Source organism: Typopeltis vanoorti, chromosome 4 (genome assembly GCF_054136105.1).
Source record: "Typopeltis vanoorti isolate ZY-2024b chromosome 4, IOZ_Tvanoo_1.0, whole genome shotgun sequence".
In the NCBI taxonomy this organism is placed as follows: domain Eukaryota; kingdom Metazoa; phylum Arthropoda; class Arachnida; order Uropygi; family Thelyphonidae; genus Typopeltis; species Typopeltis vanoorti.
The window spans coordinates 53142398-53169479 of record NC_143552.1 but is presented as its reverse complement, the minus strand read 5'-3'; the positions used below and the strand labels follow the sequence as shown (position 1 = coordinate 53169479).

Here is a 27082-nt window from a genome sequence, read left to right as displayed (position 1 = left end):
TTTTTAATACGAGTGAAAAGAGTGGAAGGAGGGCAAGATTGTGCCACTTCATAAAGGAGGTGATCGAACTCAAGCATCAAACTATAGGCCTATCTCTGTGTCAGGTGTTGTGGTTAAGTTGTTGGAGAAGCTTGTGAGAACTAGGATCCAGAGTTGGGTTGACAACAATGGTATATATAATCTTTGTTGGACAGCATGGATTTGCTGAAGGCAGGTCATGTTTTAGTAATCTACTTACTTATTACAATAGAGTGACTGCTTCCTTGGACAGAGGAGAAGGATACACAGTAATATACTGGGATTTCACAAAAGCTTTTGATAGAGTACCTCATAATAAGTTGACAGTCAAACCAGAGCAGATCGGGTTGGATATTAGATTAGTGCATTGGATTGGAGACTGGCTATCTGATAGGTATCAACAAGTTGTGTATGTGGGTGCGATATCCAGGAAAAGGAAAGTCACTAGTGGAGTGCCTCAGGGGGTCTGTTTTAAGGCCATTACTATATAACTTGTATATTACTGATATTGGTGAAGATTTGGATGGAGATATTCAGTTGTTTGCAGATGATGCAAAGTTGGGACGAACCATAAAGAGTAGTGAAGATGTTGTGGCCTTGCAAGAAGACTTGAATAAATTGAGTGATTGGACAAGCAAATGGGGATGTGAGTGCAATGTTGCAAAATGTAAGGTTTTAAAATTTGGAAAACAAAGATGGGATGCAGAATTTATGCTTGGTGAGAATATATTGTTGTAAGTAGAGGAAATAAGAGATCTGGGGGTGATAGTGGATAAGGATCTAAAATTTAGGGGACACATCGCCAAAATTGTGAAGACAACACAAAGACTTCTGGGAATGATGTGGAGGACACTGACGTGTAGAAGTAAGGAGATTCTTGTTCCATTGTATAAGGCTTTGATTAGGCCACACATGGACTATTGTGCCCAGATTTGGTCACCGTATTTTCAGAAGGATGAAGAGATGTTGGAAAGGGTCCAAAGGTGACTGACTAAGGTAGTTTCTGACCTCTGGAATGTTGAGTATGAGGAAAGATTGAGAAGATGTAATTTGCAGAGTCTGGTGGAGAGAAGGAAGAGGGGAGATATGATAGAGACCTACAAGTTGGTAAGGGGTTGTTATAAGATCAGTGGTGGAGAAATTCTACAGAGAATAGTGGGAGATCAGGGGAGAACCAGAGGTCATCCCTGGAAACTGTATAAAGAGGGTGTGAGTAGGGGAGTGAGAGGCAGGTTTTTTTCGTGCAGAGTTGTGAATGATTGTAATGCCTTGCCTGAGAGTGTGGTGTCTGCAAGGAGTTTGAGTGTGTTTAAGACATGGTATGATGAGATGTGTGTGTGATAAAAGGACCTCCCAGATGAGTCTTTGATTCCATGAGGTCTTGTTTAATAATAATTATAATAATCTTCTCCAAGCACTCCACTATTTTCAGGTCTTATCAGGATGATAGCAAAAACCAAGATCTACCTAAATCTTGGATTTTGCTATCATCCTGTGGTAAATTTTTTTTCACATTTTGTTTAAATGATCATACCAACATGAAATTAGCTTTGCTGACACATTCTTGAATGCTAACAGTGTTTCCTTCCTAATATCTCTATATTTTAACCACCTCACCGGCCGTCATGGATCAAATATGCATCCTCATATGCTTCGTATCCATCATATATTTCAGTGTAATATTAATGGCATTACAATATTAATATGCACTTCGCATCCATGATAACTTTGACATCTATAGACATTTTGGCTGGTAGCGTGGTTAATAGAATTCTGCCACTGATACCATCTGTTCATTCCCCTAATTTTTAATCTTTGATCTTGCCACAAAAAAATTTTAAAATGTCCAAGGTATCATTTTACTTTATATAAATATTGTTATATGTGATGTTTTAAAAAGTAAATGTTATGATGAGATAACAAACTAATATATTCTTTAATTCTATAATTACTTACATTACAAGTAATTATACAGAAATGTGCTTTCCTTTAATGTGGGTTTAAAATGTACAGCACAGCTCACTCACAACTCAGTTTGTGTTTTCTTTGTTTATTGTTCATAATAAAGGATGAATTTATATAAATTATCCATGTAAGTAAGTGGCAATCCATGTGGAGCCAAACTCACTTTTCATGATGCTCTCAGGCACGTGATTCAGTCTTTGACTTGTCTTTGCAAGATAATTGTATTTTTTTAAATAACAATATTAAGCCAAACTTCAAGCAAAAGAAAAAGGTCAAACAATTAAAATAATCCAAATATATGCACCAGACAGTAACCATTCAGAGGAAGAAATAGAAAATTTCTATGAAGAACTACAACAGGAAATAGATAATCCCAAAAATAGAGAACTCATGATAGTGATGGGAGATTTTAATGCTATAATAGGACAGTTCACAGCAGACAAAAAAGATGTGATGGGGAAATTTGGATACAGAGAGCTTAACGACAGAGGAGAACAATTACTCCACTTCTTTAAAGCAAACGATCTAATGATTACCAACACATTGTTCTATCAACGCCCTAATAATAAATATACATGGACATCCCCAGATGGTAACATAAAGAACTGCATAGACTATATCATCATAAACAAACAATGGAAAAGATCAGTAAATAATGTACAAACATTAAGAAGTTTTGATTTTGATACTGACCACGAAATATTAACTGCCAAAGTGAAGATAAAATTCAACAGGAAAAATAATATCAGAAAAGAAGAAAACATCAACCTATCAAAACTAAAAGATAGCCCAAGCAGAAGTCAATTTTTAGAACAGATGTGCTTGAAATTAAAACCCTCCATCTTACAGAACAGCGGAAAATACTGGGAAGAAGGAAAAGAAACAGTGTTATCAATTGCAAAAGACACTAGGTTCCAAACCCAAAATAAATAAACAGTGGATAACCCAAGAAATCATAGCTACCATAGAAGAGAAAAGAGAGACCAAGATTCTTGTAAACCAACAAAACAGTGAAGAGAATAGAGAAAAATACAGAGCACTAAAAAATAAAGTTGATAACTTATGCAAAAAAGCCAAAGAAAAATGGTTAGAAGAAAAACTAAGAAATGCCAAGAAGCATACCAACAAAACAACCTAAAAGTCTTCCATGATACTGTAAGAGAAATTACAAAGGAATTCTCAGCAAAAGCAGTAACAATGATAAACAACAAGATGACTGAAACCAGGAATATTGAATATATAAGAAAAATCTGGTCAAACCATTTTAAGACTATCTTCCACCAAGGAAACAAAACTACAATGCCAACAATAGAAGAAAATAATGATCACCCAAAAATTTTACAAGAAGAAGTTAGATACGCAATAAAACAGATGAAAAACAATAAAGCACCAGGCATTGATACTATCCCTACTGAACTGTGGTCATATGGAGGCAGCATATCAATAGAATATTTAACAACCCTATTCAATAAAATACTACAAACAGGAGAGATCTCAGATGACTGGAGAACTGGAAAGATCATCCCAATATACAAGAAAGGAGACAAAAGAGACTGCAGAAATTACAGACCAATCAATTTACTCCCTCACACCTATAAAATATTCATAAGAATTATACAAAATAGATTAAAAAATACCTACGAAGAAATGATAGTCATTGAACAAGCTGGTTTCTGAGGAAACTATTCAACAATAGACCAAATTTTCACATTGCACCAGCTAGCAGAGCTCAGCTGGGAAGACCATAAAGAACTATATTGTTGTTTTGTGGACTTTAAACAAGCATTCAATGACATCAACAGAGAAATCCTTCTCAAAATTCTACTAGAAAAAGCAATAGACAAATATATAATATGGTTTCTGATAAAATATTACTCTAAGACAAAGGCAATAATTAAAAAGGACACACTCACAACAGAACCCATAGAGATCCAAAAAGGAGTAATGCAAGGATGCCCATTATCCCCATGCCTATTCAACATATATCTAGAAGAAGTTGTAAAGAAAGCAATAGACAATGAGCCTGGAATCAATGTCAACGGTTTAAACATAAATATCAAATATGCAGATGATCTCATCCTTCTTGCAAGAACCCCAAATGAACTACAAAAGTTGATCAACAAGCTAAACGAAACCTGTAAAACATATGACATGACAATAAATATACAAAAGACAAAAGTGATGAAAATAGGGAGGAACAGAACTACCATCTCAGTCACCCTAAACGGAGAACAAATAGAACAAGTAGACAACTTCATGTACCTTGGTTCAAAACTAACAGAAACAATAGATGAACTCAAAACAATCAAACACAGAATAGCGATAGGATGGACCACCATGGGAAAATTACTGAAAATCTGGAAAACAAACAAGCCAAAATCAAATTATATGAAGCAATAATTATTCCAACAGTCATCTATGGAGCAGAAGCATGGACAGTTAAAAAAACAGAGGAGAAAAAACTGCTGGCATTTGAAATGAAATGCTTAAGAAAAATAAATAGAACAAGTTGGATAGAAAAGAAAACAAACATCACAGTCAGACAAGAACTATTGTATAAAAAGACAATAATAGAAAAAAATTAGAAAACAACAACTGAGATGGTTTGGACACACTGTACGCATGGATGGAGACAGACTTCCTAACGTCCTAATCAATACTTTTCCAACTGAAAAAAGAAGACCTGGAAGACCAAGAATTACCTGGCTGAAATTAATAAAGAACATCTCGGGATGCAGAACATATAAGGAACTTTTTCGAACAGCAAGGAATAGAGAAGACTGGAAGATCCTGCTCAAGAGAAGACTCAACCCATCTTAGATGGAAGAGAAGAAGAAGAAGAAGAAGAGAACAATATTAAAAATCCTTTTTGCTATGTAAAATTTTCAAGCATTTAATTACACTAAACAAATTCATGTTTTGAGCTCTGAAAATATGCTCAAGACTATTATTATTATATATTACTATTTCTTAAGGAGTAAAAGCTGTACTACTTTATGTAAGTAAATTGTGCCAATTTTATTTTTTGTGTTTATAATGACTGGTTTATTTTGTTAATGAAATTATATTTTGAGAAAAGTACAATTTTCTTTTAAATTACACATTGTGCATACTCTATATACATGTAAAGTTACTATTAAATTATTTAAGGAATTTGCAACGTATACTGGAATATTAATTAAAATAAACTTTAATAAATACTTCCTATATTTCAGCAATGTCACATTGCCATCTTCATGGGAACATACAGCTAGGACATGTGCATGCAGGCACTACAAAAAGCAAATGAGGCAGAAGAGAGGAAACTACTTTTGTTCCTAAAGTACTAATGGTGCCCCCCTAGTGGGTTATATTGGGTTGTCTTGGCCATTGGGCTGGAGTTCTCATGATGCAAGTCTCCTAAATTTGGGGCTGTCTCATGCACCCAAATTTGTTGAGGTTTGGAACATTTTTTAGAGCTGAGGCTGATTCTATGAATAATCTTTCATACTTAAACTTGCTGCGGTGTATTATTTTGGCTTTCTTCCAATGCATTCTGTGGCGGGTATCCAGAGCATGTCTGTGAGCCCAGAGTGGCTGTACTGGTGAAATCGGATGTAGTCTTTGTGTCCTGAAATTCTGATATTTGCTGTCCTGCCTGTTTGGCCAAAGTAGGAGAGTTTACAGCTGCAAGGGACCTAGTATACCTCAGGTAGGTCTAGGGGAAGTGGTTGGTCTTTGGTGGAGTGGATAAGGGATGCCAATTTTTTATATGGTTTGTAACAAGAAGTCAGGTCATAGTTTTTTAGGATTTTGGTTATTTTTTCAGAGGTTCCCCAGATGTAGGGAATGGTGATGGATTTAGTGTAATCTTTATCGTGAAGGGGGGGGGTGTTGTGGTTTCCTGGTTTTAATATTTTTTGGGGGTTTGTAGCCATTGTCTAAGAATGTATTAAGGATGTAGTTTAGTTCTGAAATATAGGACATATTTATTAAAGTTTATTTTAATTAATATTCCAGTATACGTTGCAAATTCCTTAAATAATTAATAGTCATGTGTTACCAACATATAAGCCTTTCTACAAGAATTACATGTAAGGTTAATATTGAACTAAATGAAAGCATTGATTTGATTAAAAGTTTACTTATTGGAAATAACTGTAATTTAATTTAAATGTATTCGTGATATGAAAAACATGTTTTCTCTCACAGTTCAAGTGTGTAAGATTTACTATTTTCAAGTAAAGCAGCATAACTATAATGTAATATCAGTGCCATGAAAAAAAAAAAAAAAAAAAACACTGGTCGTAATATTTTAACTACAAAATGATTTATTTTTATTAAGTTTAAAGATTTTTCATAATTGCTTTTTAATTTTTTTTTTTTTAGAATCCTTCCAAATTACAAATTGGTCTATAATTTTACATATCTTGATCACTTAATTCATTTGTTGTGGAAATACAGATTAAAACCAGGTTTCGAGATAATGGGAAATCCTTCTGGCATTTTTACAGATTTTGAGGATTCTGTTCAAGTTTACAGGTGGAAAGAACTGGTTGAAACTATAGCCAGACGATATTTGAGTAAGTTTAATATATATTTTCTTCGATAAAATGTTTTATGTGAGGGAGGCTGAAAAGTTCTGATAAACATCTAGAACAAACATAATATTAAAGCAACTGATATAACCACAAGAAAGAACATATCTTAAAACCCTTTAACCCCCATGTTTCATAATCTTAATAATTTGTTGTTTTTTTTCTTTTAGGATATATAAGAAGACATATCAGAGGTTTGAAGAAATTCAAAGACAGAGGTGCATGCCATCATCAAGTTTTTCATGCTGCAAGAAAAGTCTGCAACTGACATTTAGCTAACTTTGTGTGTGACTTTAGGGAACTGTGCCCCAGCATATCCAGCAATTGTCAGATGGGTGGCAAAGTTTAAAACTGGGCATACATAGAAACACATGCCCTCAGGTCAGGAAGACCCTCCACAGCGATCACACCTGAAAACATTGATGCAATGCATGTTATGATCATTGGTGATAGACAAATACCAACCAAACACATTGCAAAGACTCTGAGGATGAGTTGGGGTTATTATTCACCAACATCTGGACATGCAGAAGCTCTCAGCAAAGTGGATCCCCAAATGTTTGAATGCCGACCAAAAGAGAGAATGTATGCTGTCATCTCAAAGGATTTTGGGTCATTTTGAGAAATCAGGTGCAAATGTTTTGGTTCATATTGTGACTGTTGATGAAACATGGCTTTATCACTATGACCCAGAGACCAAACAACCATTAATGGAGTGGAAATACAAAGGTTCTCCACAGTCAAAGAAATTTCAAACCCAAAAGTCAGCAGGGAAGGTTCTTACCATTGTCTTTGGGATATGGATAGTGTAATTCCTTATCAAGTACCTCAAAAAAGGTGAAATTGTTACAGTAGAAATTTATTTAACAGCTCTGAAGGAACTGCCAGGAAACTGAGCAGAGGCATGTTGCTTTTGCAGGACAGTGCACCTGCTCACACTGCTCATGAAACCCAACACACAAGACACAACTTTGACTTTCATTGTCTACCTCACCCACCTGTTTGCCAGACCTGGTTCCATCTGACTATTTTCTATTCCCAAATTTAAAGAAACGCTTGAAAGGAACAAAATTTACCACACATGATGAAGTCATTTCTGCAGCTGAGGACTGGTTTGAGCAATAAGGGAAAGATTTTTTTTCCCAGAGAATTGCAAATGACACAGCAGGTCGTAACACTTTGTATGGAATACGTAGAATAATGTGTAGGATACATGATTCTACTTCGATTCCTTCATTTTGATTATCACAACTTTTCAGCCCTTGTACACACACACACACACATATATATACAATGAGTTATGATCTTCTTCCTTTTCCCCTCTTTTACCTTGCTGTGACGAGGGTTTTCTGTTCATTTAACCACAACCATAGACAAGGATAAGGTTAGCCCTGTGCCTCCTAGTGTATCATGTCTGTACACTAAAGTATGATTAAAATTCTTATTTTAAGACAGAAAGAAAATGAAACAACTATTTTAAATATTGTTTTCACATATGTTACACTCAGGATATTGGAGAGGAGACAACTTCTGCAATATCATGCCTTGTGAAAAAACATTTTTAAACAATTTTAGCAGTTGTTTGAGGTGGTATGTTTTATAATTAATTCTAAAGTTTGAAGTATATTTATATTGAATAGTTATTAACAAAATTATATATGAAATTAAAGGAAGATGTTCTTTCATGTTGGAATTCACTGTTTGTTATATTTCAAAATGACATCCCTGTTATCACGCTATCAACAAGTTTACTACAAAAGACTTTTTAAAGATCTTCAAGAAGCCAACTGTAAGATTTGGAACTTACAGATGTTTATTCCTTTGGCAAAACTATACTAGAGGTATAGTTCCATCAATAGAGGATGCAAAGGGATCTTATGGCAATGGCTGACAGAAATTTCAAGTTCAGGAGACACATAACAAAAATGGTAAAGACAACCCATTGGATTGCTGATATTTTGAGAAGGACCTTGACTGGCAGAGATAAGAATCAGTTAGTGTTTCCATTCTATAAAGCACTGATTGACTGCATGTAGAATACTGTGTTTAGCTCTAGCTGCTGGGATTTGAAGGTGATGAAGAAACTTTAGAGAGGGTACAAAGATAGGTTTTAAATGTTAGATGAATTTCATCTCCTAGAGTGAAATTATCATCACCCTTATTGAAGGCCAGAAGTTGGTTTAAAATTTTGATGTTGATCTCCAGAGAACTTTCATGTATTAGCCTATGCATGGTATTTATGACAGGCTTACAACCTTTTGAGGATGGGATTCATATTTAAAAAATGATATCAGGACTGCAATGACTGTAGAGAGATATTTACCAGATGGACATGAAGATTTTTCAAAGGGTAATATAGAATAATTTTATCCTTAAAAAAAAAATAGAACAATCTAATTTTATGCACAATAGGGATTATCAAGGCTTAATGCACCAAGATTTAATAGACAAAGACTCCTATGATCTTGCAATAGATACCTAAGAAATATTGAGAGTATAATAGAATCTCTGTTTGTCTTGTTGATCTCAAAACAGCATATGTAAGGTATCAAGGATATGCAGGAATATGGTTTGATGTTAAAATCAGGTTTAACTCAAGGCACAGTGTCACCCTTTTTATTTATAATCTGTATTATTATTATTATTTGATACCTCCAGGGAGTCCAAGACTCATCAAGGGAGGGCACCTACTCCACAACTCTGTCTCCATCGCTCAACCTCATCCACCTGTCATCCACCAATTGCATCATCTACACCAACGGCATCTACTGTCCCCCACCACTACTAGTACTTTCACAGATAATCACAAACATCCATGCCCACGGCTGCAGGTTCGAATCCTAACCAGAATTTGAACCTGTAGCCTTTTGGCTGGAGAGCGAATACGCTAACCACTCGGCCAATTACCAATTGTATGGACCATATTTTTGTGGAAAGTGGTATTAAATCTCACATTCAAATAGAAGATATTCAGTATCTTATGAAATAAGTCTACTACAGATCTTTAAAAGTCATTAGTTATATTAAGTAATTGCCGTAATGAATTTGGTATGAAAAATCAGCAGTTAAAATACTAACAGTGAAAATATAGATAGAAAAATATGAAACATCAACTTTATGTGATAGTGAATCCTTAGAACATGTCATGCATTTTACTATTTATTCACTATTTTTAAGGAAGATGGCAAATTTAATAGATATTAAACTAGTTGAATAAATTATATCGTACAAGAGAGAAATCAACACCAAGTTAGCACTATATGAGATGCTGTTCAGTTTTCACTTGTGATTATATGAGTTGTGTTAGAAATAAAACAGTTGATCAGAGATTGAAGAACACAAACTTAGAATTTAAAGAAAAATTAAGGGAGTGAACAGATGATATTAATGACAGAACTATATTAAAAACAGGGATATCAGAAAAGAACTTGACATTGTTAATATTGCAAATATGTAAGTAGAGTTAATTACTTAAATGCAGTGGGATATGAGAGATTAATCATAGATATTAATTATTTATATATGCATAATAATAATAATTAGCAGAACAAGTGCATAAAGCATAAATGACAGGACAAAGAACCAGTGAAGGACTAAGATATGGTGGATTGATGCAATTAGGATTGCTTCCTATAAAAAATGAAATGTAAAAAGTAATCAAATGAAATCTAAAAAAATAATAGTAGTGGTTAACAAGAAACTGGTCACAAAATATTAATTGTGCTGGTCTGTTATAATATCTGATACACCTTTTGAGGGTGTACATGAGAAAATGATGATGACTATAAAGAAATATAATATTGCTAACTAAAAGAGAAAAAAATATTCTGTGATAATTACCAGTTGATATTGATAAATCCTTTGACAAAGTATGACAGGATTATTTTTTAAAAGAATGCACAAATATAGAGATAAGATGAGAAAGATAATTCAGAATCTATATAAAGGTGGATTTAGCAAGTTGCCGATAATTAGAGTACTGTCAGATCGCTCTGAAATAATAAAGGGTATTAAGTAAAAATGGCATCCTATATTATTACAGAACATAGTCACATTACAGAACACTATTACAGAACATAGTCCTTTCTATGTTCTTCTGTGATAGCAGAACTGTTTTTGGTAGAATTGAGAGAATGCAGTCAATACGTGGAGTGTAATTCTCACACTATTTGAGCAACTTAAACCAGTTAGTTATTCAGATGATATTTGCTAATATTTAGAAATTGAGAATTGAGAGAAACTTTTTATTAGTTAAGAAAATTTAGAAAAAAAAAAGACAAATTAAACAACTATGTATATGGAAGATGAAATAATGAACATCAGAAAGACAGAGGAAACATTGTGGGTGTTAAGAATACCACACATTACAAGTTTTATTTTTGCAGAGAGAGAGAGAGAGAGGGAATAGTTATAAATAAGGACATTAGTAAACCAGATGGGAAAATTGGATAGTTTGGAGATATAACAGTCATCATAACAATAATTATATCTTCAGTTGTGTACATTGCTGGAATACTAAAAGTAAAATATGACTTAAGGTTATTTTTTTTGAAGAGTGAGTTTTCCTGAGCATAGGTTTCACAACAGAGACAGTGAGTATTATGAGCACATACTCCTCCTCCACCTCCTTTTCATGTATTAGGCCTAGTTGCCTGTTATGTTTGTATTAGGCATGGCCTATTACGATTTGAAACCATGACCACTTCGAGGATAAGGTGGTTAGCCCTGTAGAGTTGTGAGTTCACAGAGCTGGTTTGCCTGTTCTGGGGAGATAAAAAACCCAAGTTTCTAAGTGAAAATCCCCCTACCTCCTTATGAGACTGGCTAACTCACCTTTAGTTGAAAGAGACCAGATAAAGGTTCCTCACATCTTGGACAGGAATCGAACTGTCTTTCCGACCAAAGGCTTTGTCTATACTGACTGAGTTACGGAGGCTCATGAGCACATGCTAGTTCCCATTTAATAACATTTAGATAAAGAGGAAAATATGAGTTTAAATGAGAATGTTTTGTATTAGAAATTCTTTTTCCAAATAGATCTCAGTAAAGAATAGTAAATATTAGATCAACTATAACAGTTTACTAACCTATGATTAAGTAAGAGATGCTTTTCATAACTAAATCTGAGTTTAAATAATAAAGTAATTCTTGTGGAAAGGCTTAGACATTGGGTATACATTCTTACTAAATAGCTTAAGGAAATTACAACGTACAATAGAATATACATTAAAATAAATTTTAATACACTTCCAATATTTCGGCAACGTCACGTTGCCATTATCACAGGAACTTAAATACAAGACATGCACACAAGCACAAACACACAGTAAATGAGGAACAAAGCAGGAAGCTATTCTTTCTCCTAAAAGTCCTGATGGTGTCCCCCCCCCCCCCCCAGTGGGCAATGTTGGTATTCTTGGCCGATTGGGCTGAAGGTCTTCTGATGTAGGTATTTGGATTTGGGGCAGTCTCACGCAACCAAATTTATTGAGGTTTGGATTGTTTCTTAGGGCTGAGGCTGATTCCATGAATAGCCTTTCGTATTTGAATTTACTATGGTGTATTATTGTGGCTTTCTTTCACCGTATTCTATGGTGGGTATCCAGCGCATGGTCTGCAAGACCAGAGTGGCTGTATTGGTGAAAACAGATGTAGTCCTTGTGTTCTGAAATTCTGATATTAGCTATCCTGCCTGTTTGGCCAAAGTAGGACAGCTTACAACTGCAAGGTACTTGGTATACACCAGGTAGGTCTAGGGGGGAGGTTGGTCTTTATTGGAGCAGATAAGGGATGCCAGTTTTTTATAAGGTCTGTAAGAAATTAAGTCATTTTTTTTAGGATTTTTGTAATTTTTTCCGAGGTGCCTCGGATATAGCGAATGGTGATGGATTTAGAGTAATCCTTGTTGTGAAAGGGGGGAGGGGGTTGTGGTGTGTTTCAATATTTTTTGGATTTTTTTTTTGGCAGGGGGGATATCCATTGGCTAAGAAGGTGTTGAGAATGTGGTTTAGTTCTGTGGTTAGGACACTGTCATTGGAACAGATAAGTTTAGCCCTGTTGTGTAGTGTCTTAATGACTCTATATTGTTGTAAGGGGGGTGGTGGGATTGTTGGTGAATGTATCTGCCTGTGTGGGTGGGTTTTCTATAAACTGAGAAAACCAAGGTTCCATCAGGTTGCGGGTGACTAGTGTGTCTAAGAAAGGAAGGAAGTTGTTTTTTTCTTCTTCCAGGGTGAACTTGATTCTGGGGTGTTGGTTGTTTATTTAACACACTTAAACAACCAACACCCCAGAATCAAGTTCACCCTGGAAGAAGAAAAAAACAACTTCCTTCCTTTCTTAGACACAAAGGCATCCCTTATCCACTCCACTAAAGACAAACCTTCCCCCCCCCCCAGACCTACCTGGTGTATATCAAGTCCCTTGCAGTTGTAAGCTGTCCTACTTTGGCCAAACAGGCAGGACAGCTAATATCAGAATTTCAGAACACAAGGACTATATCCATTTTCACCAATACAACCACTCTGGTCTTGCAGACCATGTGCTGGATACCCGCCATAGAATACGGTGGAAGAAAGCCACGATAATACACCATAGTAAATTCAAATACGAAAGGTTATTCATGGAATCAGCCTCAGCCCTAAGAAACAATCCAGACCTCCATAAATTTGGTTGCACGAGACTGCCCCAAATTTGGGAAACTTACATCTGAAGACCTTCAGCTCAATCGGCCAAGAATACCAACATTGCCTGCTAGGGGACACCATCAGGACTTTTAGGAGAAAGAATAGCTTCCTGCTTTGTTCCTCATTTACTGTGTGTTGTGCTTGCATGCACGTGTCTTGTATTTAAGTTCCTGTGATAATGCCAACGTGACGTTGTCGAAATATTGGAAGTGTATTAAAATTTATTTTAATGTGTATTCTATTGTACGTTGTAATTTCCTTAAGCTATTTAGTAAGAAAATAATAAAGTAGTGGTCACCAGTGATGACAAAGATGATATCAAAAACTATTGTTTGTGCACTCTCAGAATGTCAGTGTTAAATAAGATTATGGAAGGCAGTGTTATCACTGCCACTAGCATGTTACATGCTATATTTACAAATACCAGAAATACAGATAAATGATAAGAAAAAAAAAGCAATATTTGTAATATAAAAGGAAGGCCCTGTCTTTGGAAGGTGCTGAAAAAAAAATTGAAAACTGTGAAATTACATATCCAGATATAATCAGTTCAATTAAAAACTCAATTATGGCAGAAAAATCTCATGTACTACCTGTATGAATTACTCACTTGAATATGCTCTAAGTGTATGTATACAGGTGAACTTATGAATTTTAAGATACAAACACTTCATATTTATGACCATTGTGCAGACTAACAAATGTAACCCCAATTCATTTAACGAATACAGAACGCCGTACTTATGAACATTTTATGAAGCTTGAAGTTCATGGATATTTTATGATGCTCAACAGAAAATGTTCTCTCTGATAATTCTTTCTCTTTCCTGTGCCAGCATACATTTATATATTACTGTTCTATTTTATAATACTCTTGACATACAGAAAACAAATGTGACATAGTGATTGTAAAAGCGACAAAATTAAGCATTCTGAAAATGGCAAATCACTTAATCCAGTTGGTTGAGTTAATATTATCAGTCATTCTAAGTTGCAATCATTTTAAAAGAAAAACATAAAATGTGATCATACTTACAATCTAAGATCTGTTCAGTCCATAGTTATTCCTAAAAAATTGACATATCATCGTTAAAGAAATAGAATTCTGTTTAACAATAGAAAAACTGTATTATTTTTTACATCAAAATTCTCACCATTTTTTTTCAAAATGGTGAGAATTTTGAAAAAAAAAGTTTTTTTTTTTCAAAATTCTTTTCAAATTATGTATTTTTACAATAAACATTTTTAGAATAAATTGTTTTCAAATATTGCATTTTTACTGTCTTTGTATTAAGATAATTTATTTCAGAAAAGCATTAACAAATTTAACAATATATCTTATGGAAAAAAAAAAATACATTCAACTTGCAAACATATATCCAAGAATGCATTATATTTATAAGTTGGGGTTCACCTCATCAATGAATAAAAGAGTCAGTAAAGTCAGTAGTTACATAAGATCACTGTAATGGTGAAGGTATTTAAAAGTTGTATCTTTTTATGCTTGTCTTAGAAGTCTGGGAGTGAAAAATGTTACAGAAGTAGGAAGGTAATGGTGAGAAGCCAGGCAAGGCTGACCTACTCCAAGTGAGTGGTTTCTGGTGAGTGGTTAGGTAAGGCATCTTCATGAGTAAGAGAAAGAGACTGCAATATAGGAAATGTTTCAAATCCCAGTTCAGAATTTCAGCAGTCATTCGAGTTCTTTTGCTTGGTGGAACAGCAGGAAGGAGCGATGACAAGGGGCCATCCCTGGAAGTTACGAAAGGAAGCTGTGAGCAAGAGGGTGAGGAGTGTTTGCTTTGCATTCCACGGTTCAACCACCCTGGTATGATAGACTTTGTGTTTCCTAAGAAGGACCTCCCATGATGAGTCTTTTGACTCCATGGAAGCCTGAATAATAATAATAATAATAATTTAGGCATCCATGGTGTTGAAGATCATGTGATCTCAAACATGTGAATCTCTGAGAAAGATGGATACAATTTAGATTTCTTTGGGAGGTGGGGGGAACAGGCTCTTGGGAATGCAGAAAAATTTCTATTCTACTTCGGAAAATCATTCTCCCCATCTACTAAATGCCATGACAGTGTAATACAGAAAGATTCTTCCACTATATTCTTGTTTCTTCTCTTAATGGATTGGTGACCATGTGGTCAACATACCTTCTATCAAACCCACCATGCTGTGAGTTCAAATCCCACTGTGGACATGGGTGTTTGTGATTCGTCTTTAGGTGATCTACTGCACCACTTATTGGAGGCCAGAAATGGCTTCAAAAAGTTCCATGTTTAGTCTAGAGCAGGGTTTCCAGATAAAAAAAATAAATAAATAAAAAATACAAAGTATAAAAAAAAAGTAAAAAATGATAAATCCTTAGCCTGCTCATGCTACTAATGTACTATAGGTTTACAGCCTTTTGTGTGTGGAGATATATAAAAAATATGCAGTAAACTTTTCTATGACTTTTTTGCTTTTCAATAAAGAAAATTTAAAAAGATTCCTGCAGGACAAAATGTCTGATGAAAACCAAGAGTTTGAAGCAACTGTTAAACCAGGGAAATCTTAATCAAAAGTACTAATGAAAGGCAAATATGTAAGTTCATTATCTTATAAGTAGTGCAGTTCCAAGGCAGATCTAATCTTGCAGGTTGTATTCCTGTAAACTCTTGGCCATTCTAGAAACGTTACAAGTTTCAAAGGCACGTTTGATTATCAAAGTTGAAATTTTGATTGTTAAAAATTAAATTGAATATTAAATTATACAATAATGATAACTAAATAATAATCTATGAGGTAAGTTCTAAAAATTTCTGGCCTCACATACAAAATTTACACAAATTTTAAAATGGCATGCATGACAGATAGTACCATCTATGGGGAGGTTAGTGTACCAGTTTCAACTCTCTACCTGTGTCATTCATTTGAAGGCACTTGTTTGACTAACACATGGCACTCTAGGTGGCTGTAATGTTAAAATTTAAGTAATGCACCATGATCAATTTTTTACCAAAGAAGGGCTTTCTCCAAGTGCTATCAAACAGCATTTGGATGGTGTTTATGGAGAAGCTTCTCTTTCATATTCCACTGTGAAGGAATGGACTAAACAGTTTCGTCTAGGATGATCGATCAAAGATGATCCTCGTGATGGTTGGCCTGTGGAAGTGATGACTGAGGAAAATGTATCTTTTGTTGAGGAGGAACTGTTCAATGACAGCTGAAGCTCAAAGGAAGCTCAGCAAGGTTGGGGCTTTCTATAACAATCATCTTTCACATCATTCACATGACAAAGGTCAGTCAAGGTTGGTGCCCTGACTTCTCTCTCTCTCTCTACAATTCAGAAGGCGCATCATGTGACCTGTTCCTGCAAGTTTTTAGAGCTTTGCCAAGGGAATCAGAAAGAAGTGCTGGAATCTGTTGTCACTAAGGATGAAGCCATCCTTTATTATGATCCTTTTTCCAAAAGGGAATCCATGGAGTGGTGCAAATCAGGCAAAGTACCACCGAGAAAAGCCAAGGTCACTCATGAAGAAGATCATGGTAACAATCTTTTGGGATTGTCGGGGAATTCTCTTCATTGACTTCAAGGAAAGGAATACCACTGTGAATGTAGAATATTATGCTTCCCTCCTGCATAAACTGCATGATGTGATAAAGGAGAAGAGACAAGAAATGCTAAGTCATGGTGTTTACCTGCTTCACAACAATGCTCCAGTCCATACAGCTATTATTTCAAAGATTTCAGTGAAGGACTGTGGCTTTCAAGAGATTGAACACCCAGCCTACAGCTCAGATCAAGCACCCAGTGACTACTACCTCTGCTCGAAACTGAAGAAAGACCTCATCATCATCATCATCAAATTCCTGATATATATATATATACCTCAAGGGGGGGGGTACAGGATATGATAGCACTACATGATAAATTACATCATTACTAACTTCCTATCTACAATTTTCCTCCAAATCAGTCTGATACCTGTCAAGACTCCAACATTATCAGATCTTATATTTCTATCTTCTAAGGTACTTTTTACTGTATCAATCCACCTATATCTTGGTTTTCCTCTGGGTCTTTTTCCTGCCAACCTGGCCGAGAACACTTGTTTTGCTAATCTTTCCTCTCCCATTAAGTGACCATACCACCTGAGATTAGCTCTGCTAACGCATTCCTGGATGCAGACAATGTCGAGTTCTTTCCTAATATCCTCATTTGTAATATGATATTGCCCTTGATGCCATCTGTTCATGCCCCTAATTTTTCTCAGGACTCTCATATCTGCTGTCTCTAGTCTTCGGTCAAGTGTTTTACTTCTGAACTAGCTCTCAGATCCATAAGTTAAAATTGGCTTGAATACTGTCTTGTATACAGCTAATTTAGTGTGTTGGCTAATTTCTCACTTATTCCATATAAATTTATTCAGTTGACTTCCTACCATACCAGCTTTGTTGATTCTGTTGTCTATTTCCATATTTAATTTACTATCTTCACTAAAAAGTGTGCCTAAGAAGCTGAAATGTTTTACTTGTTCTATAGGTTCTCCATTCACAATGCAGTTGATATTTTCAATGCTTCTGCCTATTTTCATTGTCTTTGTCTTTTTAATGCTGACCTTCATACCATATCTATTACAACAATTATTCACTTTAGTTGGGAATTTTGCAGACTTGTAGCGGATTTATTTAGAAGTATAACATCATCCGCATAAAGCAAAGAGCTGAGATTAACATCTTCAATTTTGATATCAGGTTTGATGCCACTTTCCTTCATAATGTAATCCATATAAATAATGAATAACAAAGAGGATAATGTACATCCTTGTTTGACACCAGATTTAACATTAAACCACCTTCCTGTACTTCCTTCAATTCTACTTGCTGACTTACAACTCAAATAAAGACTAAGTATTGCTTGATATAATACCCCATTGACACCATACAACTGTAGCATTTTGAATAGCTTCTCTCTCTCTTGGCTCTTTGTCATATGCTTTTTCCAGCTCTATAAAACTTAAATACAGATCTTTGTTATATTCCCATGATTTCTCAACTATCTGCCATAAAGTAAAAATCTGATCCTGACAGCCTCTATTTGGCCTGAATCCAGCTTGTTTTTCAACAAGCTTCTCTTTCACAATCCTTCTCAACTGTTTCTCACGTATACTTGCATAATTCTTACCAGGAACACTCAGTAGAGAAATACCTCTGTAATTCTCACATTCAGTTTTATTTCCCTTTTTATATATGGGTACTATGAGTGCTCTACTCCAATCATCTGGAATTTTTCCCTCTGTTCAGGCCTTCTGAACTATGCAGTACAGCCTCTGTAAGACTTTTATACCTTTATACTTGAGTATATCTGGTCAGATATCATCTACTCCTGCCTTTCTACATTTCAGGCTTTTGATGGCTTTTTCTACTTTGAGTATGGATATGTATTCCTGACTGCATGCCTCGTCAATGTTTTTTACCACTGTGCTATCATTACTGCTTGTTTCCTTTAGCACTTTTTTGAAGTAATTACTCCATACTTAGGAGATCTTTTTCTCCTATTTTCATGTCACATTTATTATTATTATTATTATTATTTATTATTATTCTTTATTATTATTCAGGCCTCCATGGGAAGCCTGAATAATAATAATAATAATAAAGACTATAATAGTAAAGAATAATAAAGACTCTTCGTGGGAGGTCCTTTCTAAGAAACAGAAGTCTATCAAGACTCATTGAGGGAGGTCTTGAAACACAGTCTATCATACCACTCCTTAAACACATTGACCGTTCTCGCTCTCACCACTCCATCAGGCAATGCATTCTGGTTCAACCACCCTTCATGCAAAGAAACCACTCCTCATCCTCTTTCTCACAGTTTCCTTTTGTAACTTCCAGCAATGGTCCCTTGTCATAACTCCTTCCCTCTGCTCAACCAAGCGAAAGAACTCCCCAGTGTCAACCCTGTAACCACCTCTCAACAGTTTAAAAGTCTCAATCATATCACCTCTCCTTCTTCTATCCACCAAACTCTGCAGTCCACACTCCCTCAGCTGATCCTCATAACTAACATTGTACAGTCCTGAAACCATCTTTGTTATCTGCCTTTTGTACCATTTCCACAGTTAATTTATCCCCTTCAAATCCTGGGGACCAGATCTGAGAACAATAGTCTAAGTGTGGTCTGATCAGAGTCTTATACAATGGAATGATAACCCTTTTATCTCTGCAGGTCAGTGTCCTTCTCATTATTGCAGCAATCCTCTGTGTTACATTCACTACCTTTGCAATGTGTCCCCTAAATTTCAGGTTTCTATCAATCATCAACCCCAGATCTCTTGTCTCCCCTACTTCCTCCAGTTTAACTCCTCCCATAGAATATGCAGCATCCCATCAGTGTGTCCCAAACTTCAAGACCTTACATTTTGCTATATTAAACTGACATACCCATTCATTTGCCCATGTATCTAGCTTATTCAAATCCTCTTGCAGGGTTACCACATCTGCACTATTACTAATAACCCTTCCCTGCTTCGCATCATCTGCAAATAACTGAATATCCCCTTGCAATCCATGGACAATATTATTGATATAAAGGTTAAACAATATAGGTTCCAGTACTGAGCCCTGTGGAACCCCACTTGTAACCCTCTGCCTCCTTGAAACTACTCCACCATACACAACTCTCTGATAACTATCAGACAGCCAATTTTGAATCCAGTTGACCAATCTGACATCCAGACTCATGTGCTGCAACTACTTGAATATCAACTTATCATGTGGCACCCTGTCAAATGCCTTTGCTAAGTCTAGGAAAATTGCAGTATATGCTTTTCCCTCATCTAATGCTCTTGTAACTTTATTATAAAAGGCTAGCATATTGATAAAACAGGAGCGCCCCTTCACAAATCCATATTGACTCGCACAGATAACATTGCCCTCATCTGCCCAATGCTGTATATGGCCCTCACTACTTTCTCTTACCTTACTAACTACTGATGACACACCAACTGGCCTATAATTAGATACTTCCAGTCTTCTACCACCCTTATGCAATGGCACTATCTTACCTTCCTTCCATTCCATGGGCACCTTTCCCGCCATTTTATTAAAAACTCTAGCACATTCTCTCAAAACTCGCGTTGAAATACCATCAAGTCCCACAGCTGTACTGACATCCAGAGTACTCAGTATTTGGAACATACTCTCCTCCTGCACCTCTAAACCTGGAACCTACCCTATCCCTCTAGTATTGAAATTGACTCCTCCAGGATCAAATACTCCAATAAAGTGTTATACTCCAATAAACTTTCTCTTACCTTACTAACTACTGATGACACACCAACTGGCCTATAATTAGATACTTCCAGTCTTCTACCACCCTTATGCAATGGCACTATCTTACCTTCCTTCCATTCCATGGGCACCTTTCCCGCCATTTTATTAAAAACTCTAGCACATTCTCTCAAAACTCGTGTTGAAATACCATCAAGTCCCACAGCTGTACTGACATCCAGAGTACTCAGTATTTGGAACATACTCTCCTCCTGCACCTCTAAACCTGGAACCTACCCTATCCCTCTAGTATTGAAATTGACTCCTCCAGGATCAAATACTCCAATAAAGTGTTCATTGAACAATTCCATTATGTCCTCTGCATCAGTCACTCTATTCCCATTTTTATCCCACAATGTCATTCTTCCACAGTCATTTCTCCTTCTCCTAGCCACATAGCCAAAATGTTCCCTAAGATTTTCCTTGGATCTAAGGGCCAATCTTTTCTCAAATTCCAGTTTTGTCTTCCTTACCATACTAGTCACTCTCCTGGCCTGTGTCTTATATTCTTCATGCATCTTCTCTTCACCTGTCTCCTTATATCTCTTCCATAGCCTCTTTTTTGCATGCAATTCCTGTTTAATATCGTTTGTCATCCACTTTACTCCAAATTGTGTCCTCTTCTTCACTCGTGAAATACAACTTACTATTGCTGCTAACAAATATTCCTTCACGATTTCCCAAGCACTAATGATATCCCTGGCTTCCAATTCCTCCCTCCACGAAACTTTCATACACGAAACTCCGAGTTGACATCTAAGACTATTATAATCACCTGCTTTATAATTCCACATACTTTCCTGTCTCTTTGATACTCCTGCATGTCTATTAGTCAAAACCATATGGTCACTCTCTCTAACTGGTGGGAGAGATGTCATCTCAGTAATTATCAACTCTTCTGATGCTATAACCAAATCCAAAACTCTTGAACCTCTTGTTCCCTCTGTTACATGTTGCCTAAGACATTTGTCCCTCAAGAATTATAGAAATTCTCCCATAACAATCTCCCATTATCATCTCTAATTCCTTTTATAGCACTCTTTCCTCCATTTCTGAGCTTCTTTAACAACCTCCAGAATGTCTTGCCACCTTCTTGATATTTATTTTCTATGTTCTTGCCAAAGTCCTCCCATGACTTTTGTTTAGTTAGTTTTACACAGTGTTTAGCTTTCTTACATTTGTCTCTGTATTCTCTAAGAGCACGAGCTGACTTATTTGCCATGAACTTTTGATCTTCTTCTTCGTCTATGCGTTATTCCCGCTTCCTATGCAGGGTCCGCGTGTTACTTAGATGCGACTTCTTGTTAGTACTACTCCCAACCGACCCGTCACCTGGTTTGCCGCTGGGGGGGATATATATTTTTTGACTGTAGAGGCGTATGTTCACGGGGCCGGCTTGTCTGCTTGCAGGATGAAAAACGCCAGATAAACTGGCGGAAAAAACCCTACTGACCGCGCCCAAGACCAGCTAACTTGGCTATGCCTGAGGAAGATCCTCAAATTCCTCATGTCTACGACGGGAATCGAACCTAGGAAACTCCTTCCCCAGGCATATGGTTGCGAAGCTCAAAGCCTGCCATGAACTTTTGATATGCTTTCTTATTTTCTTTCACTGCCTCTTTAACTTCCTGTGTCCACCATGGAGTTTTGATTTTTCTATCCTTACAGATAATGTTAAATCTGGTCACCACGTGCCACTCTCACTGAATCAGTCAGTGTTTCCTTCAGGGCTTGCCACTGAATCTCCAAGGTTTGGTTCCTGTTCTCAAACTCTTTCATATTTTTCTTCAATCATGTTTGTGTATTTTAGTCTACAGTTCACATCTGAGAGCTGCTCAACTTTTATTCGCTTTGAAACTTTCTTACATGTTCTTTTCAATATGAAATTCAATTTTATCTTTGAATTTCATATTGAAATTCAAATTTCAATTTCAGTTTGAAAGACCTATGAGGAAGAAAATTTGCTGATGACAATGAGGTGAAAGATACAGTTTTTGGCCATTTTGCAGACAAAAAGTACAGACTATTTTTTTCAAACGCATAGAAATGTTAATTCAAAGATATCAAAAGTGTGTTGAAGTAAAGGAGATTATGTCAAAAAGTGACCTAGTTGTTTTCGTTCTATCACCTCTAACTTTTAGAGGTGATAGAAACTCTCGTAGATAATAAGTGATAGAATTGATAACTGGTAAAATTGATTACAATTGATAAAATGATAATTCTGTGTATTTCTTGAATGATTATTCAAATAAAATACATGTTGCTTTGATTAATTATTGATAAATTACATTTTTGTAATGTATATTGGTATTCTGAAATATAATATGAAAGTGGCCAAGAAGTAAATGAAATGTAAATAATTATTTAGAGCATATGTGCTATTAGTGCATGCCATTGTTGACATCATAGCAGAGCAATTTTGAAACCAAAACTAAATTTTTTTCAGTGTGCGAAGGATTTTTAGACATATAGTGCATGAAAATACTGAAAAAAATATGAATAATAATATTTCAGTTAAGTTTTCAGAAGTTATTTTTACCTCTGAAAAAAAAGCATATGTTGACAGTGATATTGCCAAACCTAGATTGAACAACCTGTATGTAACTGATGCAATCTACATAATATCATACAGTGTTTCTGTGGTTAGCAACAGTGAACACTAGAAAATAAAGATGGGGAGCTGAGAAAGGTAGTATAGCATAAAAAGAGAGGAAGGGAAATTCAAAGTTCTGGGAAAATATGGATGCAGAATTTCTATAAATTTAAAGAGTAAAATGGTAATTTTATTAACAAATGCATGGACATAGTATCTTAAATGGAAATTGATATATGCTTATGTTTTCAAGGTACTTCTTACAGCAATTTGTTTAGTTGATTAAATAAAGGAACAGTGGTATTCCTACTATGGGAACAGAAGAAACTTGCATGTGCTTCTGTCATGCAAAAACTTGTATTCTTCATTTTGAACGGAAGCAGTGTTTTTCTGTTTGAATGTTCTCTCAACTGCTGGAATGTAAGACTAATTTGTTTTTTTAATTAAATTCTCTCTTTTGTTGAGCATGGAATGGATGATTAACACGTTCGCTGCCAACTACGAGTATACTCGTAGTTAGTTGGTATATGAGCCTCACAACCAACTACAAATATACTCATATGACGCTTACCGCCAGCAACGAGATTACTCGTACTGACCTTAAAGAAGTGAAAGTGCTTAGTGTGCAGAGCATAGCAGCGAAAGTGTGTATACTCGTAGTTGGTATATGAGCCTCACAAGCCAACTACGAATATACTCATATGTCAATTACCACTGGCAACGAGATTACTCGTACTGACCTTGAAGAAGTGAAATTACTTGGCGTGCAGTAACAAACTATGCCCGAGGAGCGTGGCAGCAAACGTGTTAATCAACTTTGAACTGAGAATTCAGCACAAGGATTGATATAATTGCTGTTCTTTGTCTTCCTCTTTCCTTGTCTCATTCCTTCTAGAAGTGTTTTTTGTAGGGATTCATGCCTTAGTATGTGACCAAGGTTTTTCCTTTTCGTAATGGTTTTCAGCAGATTCCTATCTTCTCCAATCATCTCTAATATTTCTAAGTTAGTTTTTTTGGCAGTCCATGGGACTCTAAGAATTCTTTTGAGGATTCACATCTCAAAGGCTTTTAGTGTATTTTCACAATATTTTGATATTGTCCAGGTTTCTGCTCCATATAGCAGTGTTGACCATACGTAGCATTTGGACAGCCTAATTCTTGTTTTTGTGTGAATTTTCCTTGAGGTCAGAATATTTTTCATGCTAATGAAGGTTGATCTAGCAATTTCTATTCTTCTTAATATTTCCTTATCACACTTTCCATTCTCTGTAATTAGTTGACCCAAATATATATAACTGTCTACTTTACCTAAAGTATTTCCTCTGATCTTAATATTTATTTATCTTGTTATAAATTTAACAAACTCATAATGAAAAATTATGAGTTTGTTAAATTTATCTTGTTACCAGTGCATGGTTTTGGTTTTTTTGAAGTTGAAATGAAGTCCATATTTTTCACTTAGCTTTGTCGTGACGTCTCCTTTCTGTCGTGTTCTAAATCTATCTAGTTTCAAGTCACTTTTATGAATAATACAACTAATTACGAAATGATCACCGATCCAAAAGTAGGGAAATTTATATTTATACTGCGCCACCCTATTCTTAGATTAGTCTATATAAATAGTAGGATCAGTTCTAAATTAAGTTAGCAGTCATCTCATTAGGCCGAATCATCTATTATCAATTTTACTTGGGGTTCCCGCAAGATTTGAATGTTTATGAACGGTGCAATAATAAGGAATTCAGGCAAACACAATATTTAGATCAACAAAATAAAACATTTAATATATGATATGGTTAACAAATACAAGAACTCTATTTTAAAATGGAACTATACAATTAACTTAACACTTCTTCTTAGGTCACTGATGCTAATTCAATGTTCTAACTTTCATATACTATTCACAGTCTCAAAAACACAAATCTTCTTATCTCAAGTTAATATAACAATTTCACATTTTATTCAGTCTTCACAAATCTATCAGCTCAATGTTTATATTCACAGCAGGCAATAAACTACGTAAGCTATACTCCAAGCAAATATATTCCCGGATCTTGAGCATCGGAGATATATTACAATTAGTGCTAGAATAGACAAACTTATACAACTACTCTTACCAGACAAATTCTTCAATACATCAAATTATTGAGAGAGCACTTATGAATTAACTTAATTAACATTAGCGGAACACACATAACAAATATTCTCCATAGTTTAAACTGTATTACTGTAAGTCGCACTTCACTATTCCAAACAACAGTAATTAGGTACTAATATCTTTTCCTGTTCACTTTTCTCCAAGTAATCAATATAACCTTTTCCTAGGGCAACATAGAATTTAATCGTAATCCAGATTAACTAGAACTAATCAGAATTTTCGCATTGACTGTCCAGTTTTCTTTTATCTGATTATGGCATCAACCTTTCTTCATAACAACAGCAGATTTCGCTTATGACATTAAACTTTATGTTTCACTACTTATAGGTTCACTTCCGAACACTATACTCATAAATTTCTGCCCCGAGGATTTTATAATCTTAGTTCCGCAAAACTCTCTCCTCACTCCTTAATAATAATTCTTCTCTTCCTTTCTATCTTATCTCTGACATAAATTTCTGCCCCGAGGATTTTATAATCTTAGTTCCGCAAAACTCTCTCCTCACTCCTTAATAATAATTCTTCTCTTCCTTTCTATCTTATCTCTGACCTTCCCACTTCTTTCCCTCTCTCTCTCTACTTCTATCTATGACCTTCACTCCCACCTTACGTTCGAACGCCACGCTCTACTCCACTCGTGGTTGTTTACGCGTGCGTCTCCATGACAACAGACTGCACGTAAACATTTCGCTAATGTAATGTATGGTCTATTATTATTCATGAGTGATTACATAACATTAAATATTTCACAAATAAAAACAACAGAATATTTAAGCTACTTCTTTAACTTTTTGATTACGTATACAGTTAAATATAAATTAACACTTTACGTTACACCATATATATTTAGTTATACAAAATTCTAAACATATTATTATTTTATAAACTAATAATAGGTCAGATTTTGAATAAATTTTTAATTAGTAATTCTTATTTAAGGAATAATAAATAAATTTATATGAGCCATGATTAATATTTAAATAGGCAATGTTAAATGTGAATGAAAAATAATAAATTACATAACATAGCTTCATTCACAATTTAACAGCTTCATCATCTCTTCTAGTAGGTTTTGAAGATCTTTTCTGTTTTCAGTTAGCAGTCTGTATTATATATATATGTTAAGTTGTTTATATTCCTGCCTTCTATGCTGACTCTTTTAAATTCTTCTAATTGCTGGAAGATATTTTCAGTATAGAGGTTAAACAAATAGAGGAAAAAACACAGCCTTGTCTGACACCCTTCTTTACTGGGACATCCGAGATTTCTCCTGATATTTTTATTGAGGCAGTTTGCTTCCAATATAGATTTATTAGTAATCTGGTATCTTTACTACTCCTAAATTTCTGATGCATTTGATTAGTTATTATTATTATTATGGGTATCTCCATGGAGTCAGTAGACTCATCTCAGGAGACCTAAACTATCAAAACAATATCTGTCATATCTCTTCTTGAATTCATTTATAGACGAAGAGCTCACAACTGAGTCAGTCAGTGCATTCCACTCATTCACCATGTTGTATATTGTCAAAGGACTTTGTGTAGTCAATAAAACATAAGCAGATTTCTTTCTGCTTCTCCAGATATCTTTCTATGATAGTTCTAATGTTGAAGAGTCGTTCTCTAGTTCCTTTATTTTCCTGGAAACCAGATTGTGTTTCATTAATTTCCATTTTTATTTTATGTTTATTTCTTTCTAGGATTATATATAACATAACTTTTGCTATCTGAATGATCAGACTGATTGTTCTGTACTC

The 27082-nt window shown here is 35.2% G+C and overlaps 1 protein-coding gene across 9 annotated transcripts in view; it reads left to right on the top strand.

Moving 5' to 3' along the window:
- Idua (alpha-L-iduronidase) overlaps window positions 1–27082 on the top strand; it is a 288729-nt gene that overhangs the window by 50052 nt on the left and 211595 nt on the right. For 8 of the 9 annotated variants that reach the window (XR_016548188.1, XR_016548187.1, XM_090391167.1 and 5 more), the window contains one exon: window positions 6352–6545. Coding sequence is in view for 7 of the 9 variants with exons in the window: in XM_090391167.1 (XP_090247293.1) it covers window positions 6352–6545 (194 nt within the window). In the remaining 2 variants the exon portion in view is untranslated. The remainder of the gene's footprint in view (window positions 1–6351; window positions 6546–27082) is intronic. The other variant, XM_090391168.1, reaches the window with a different exon arrangement.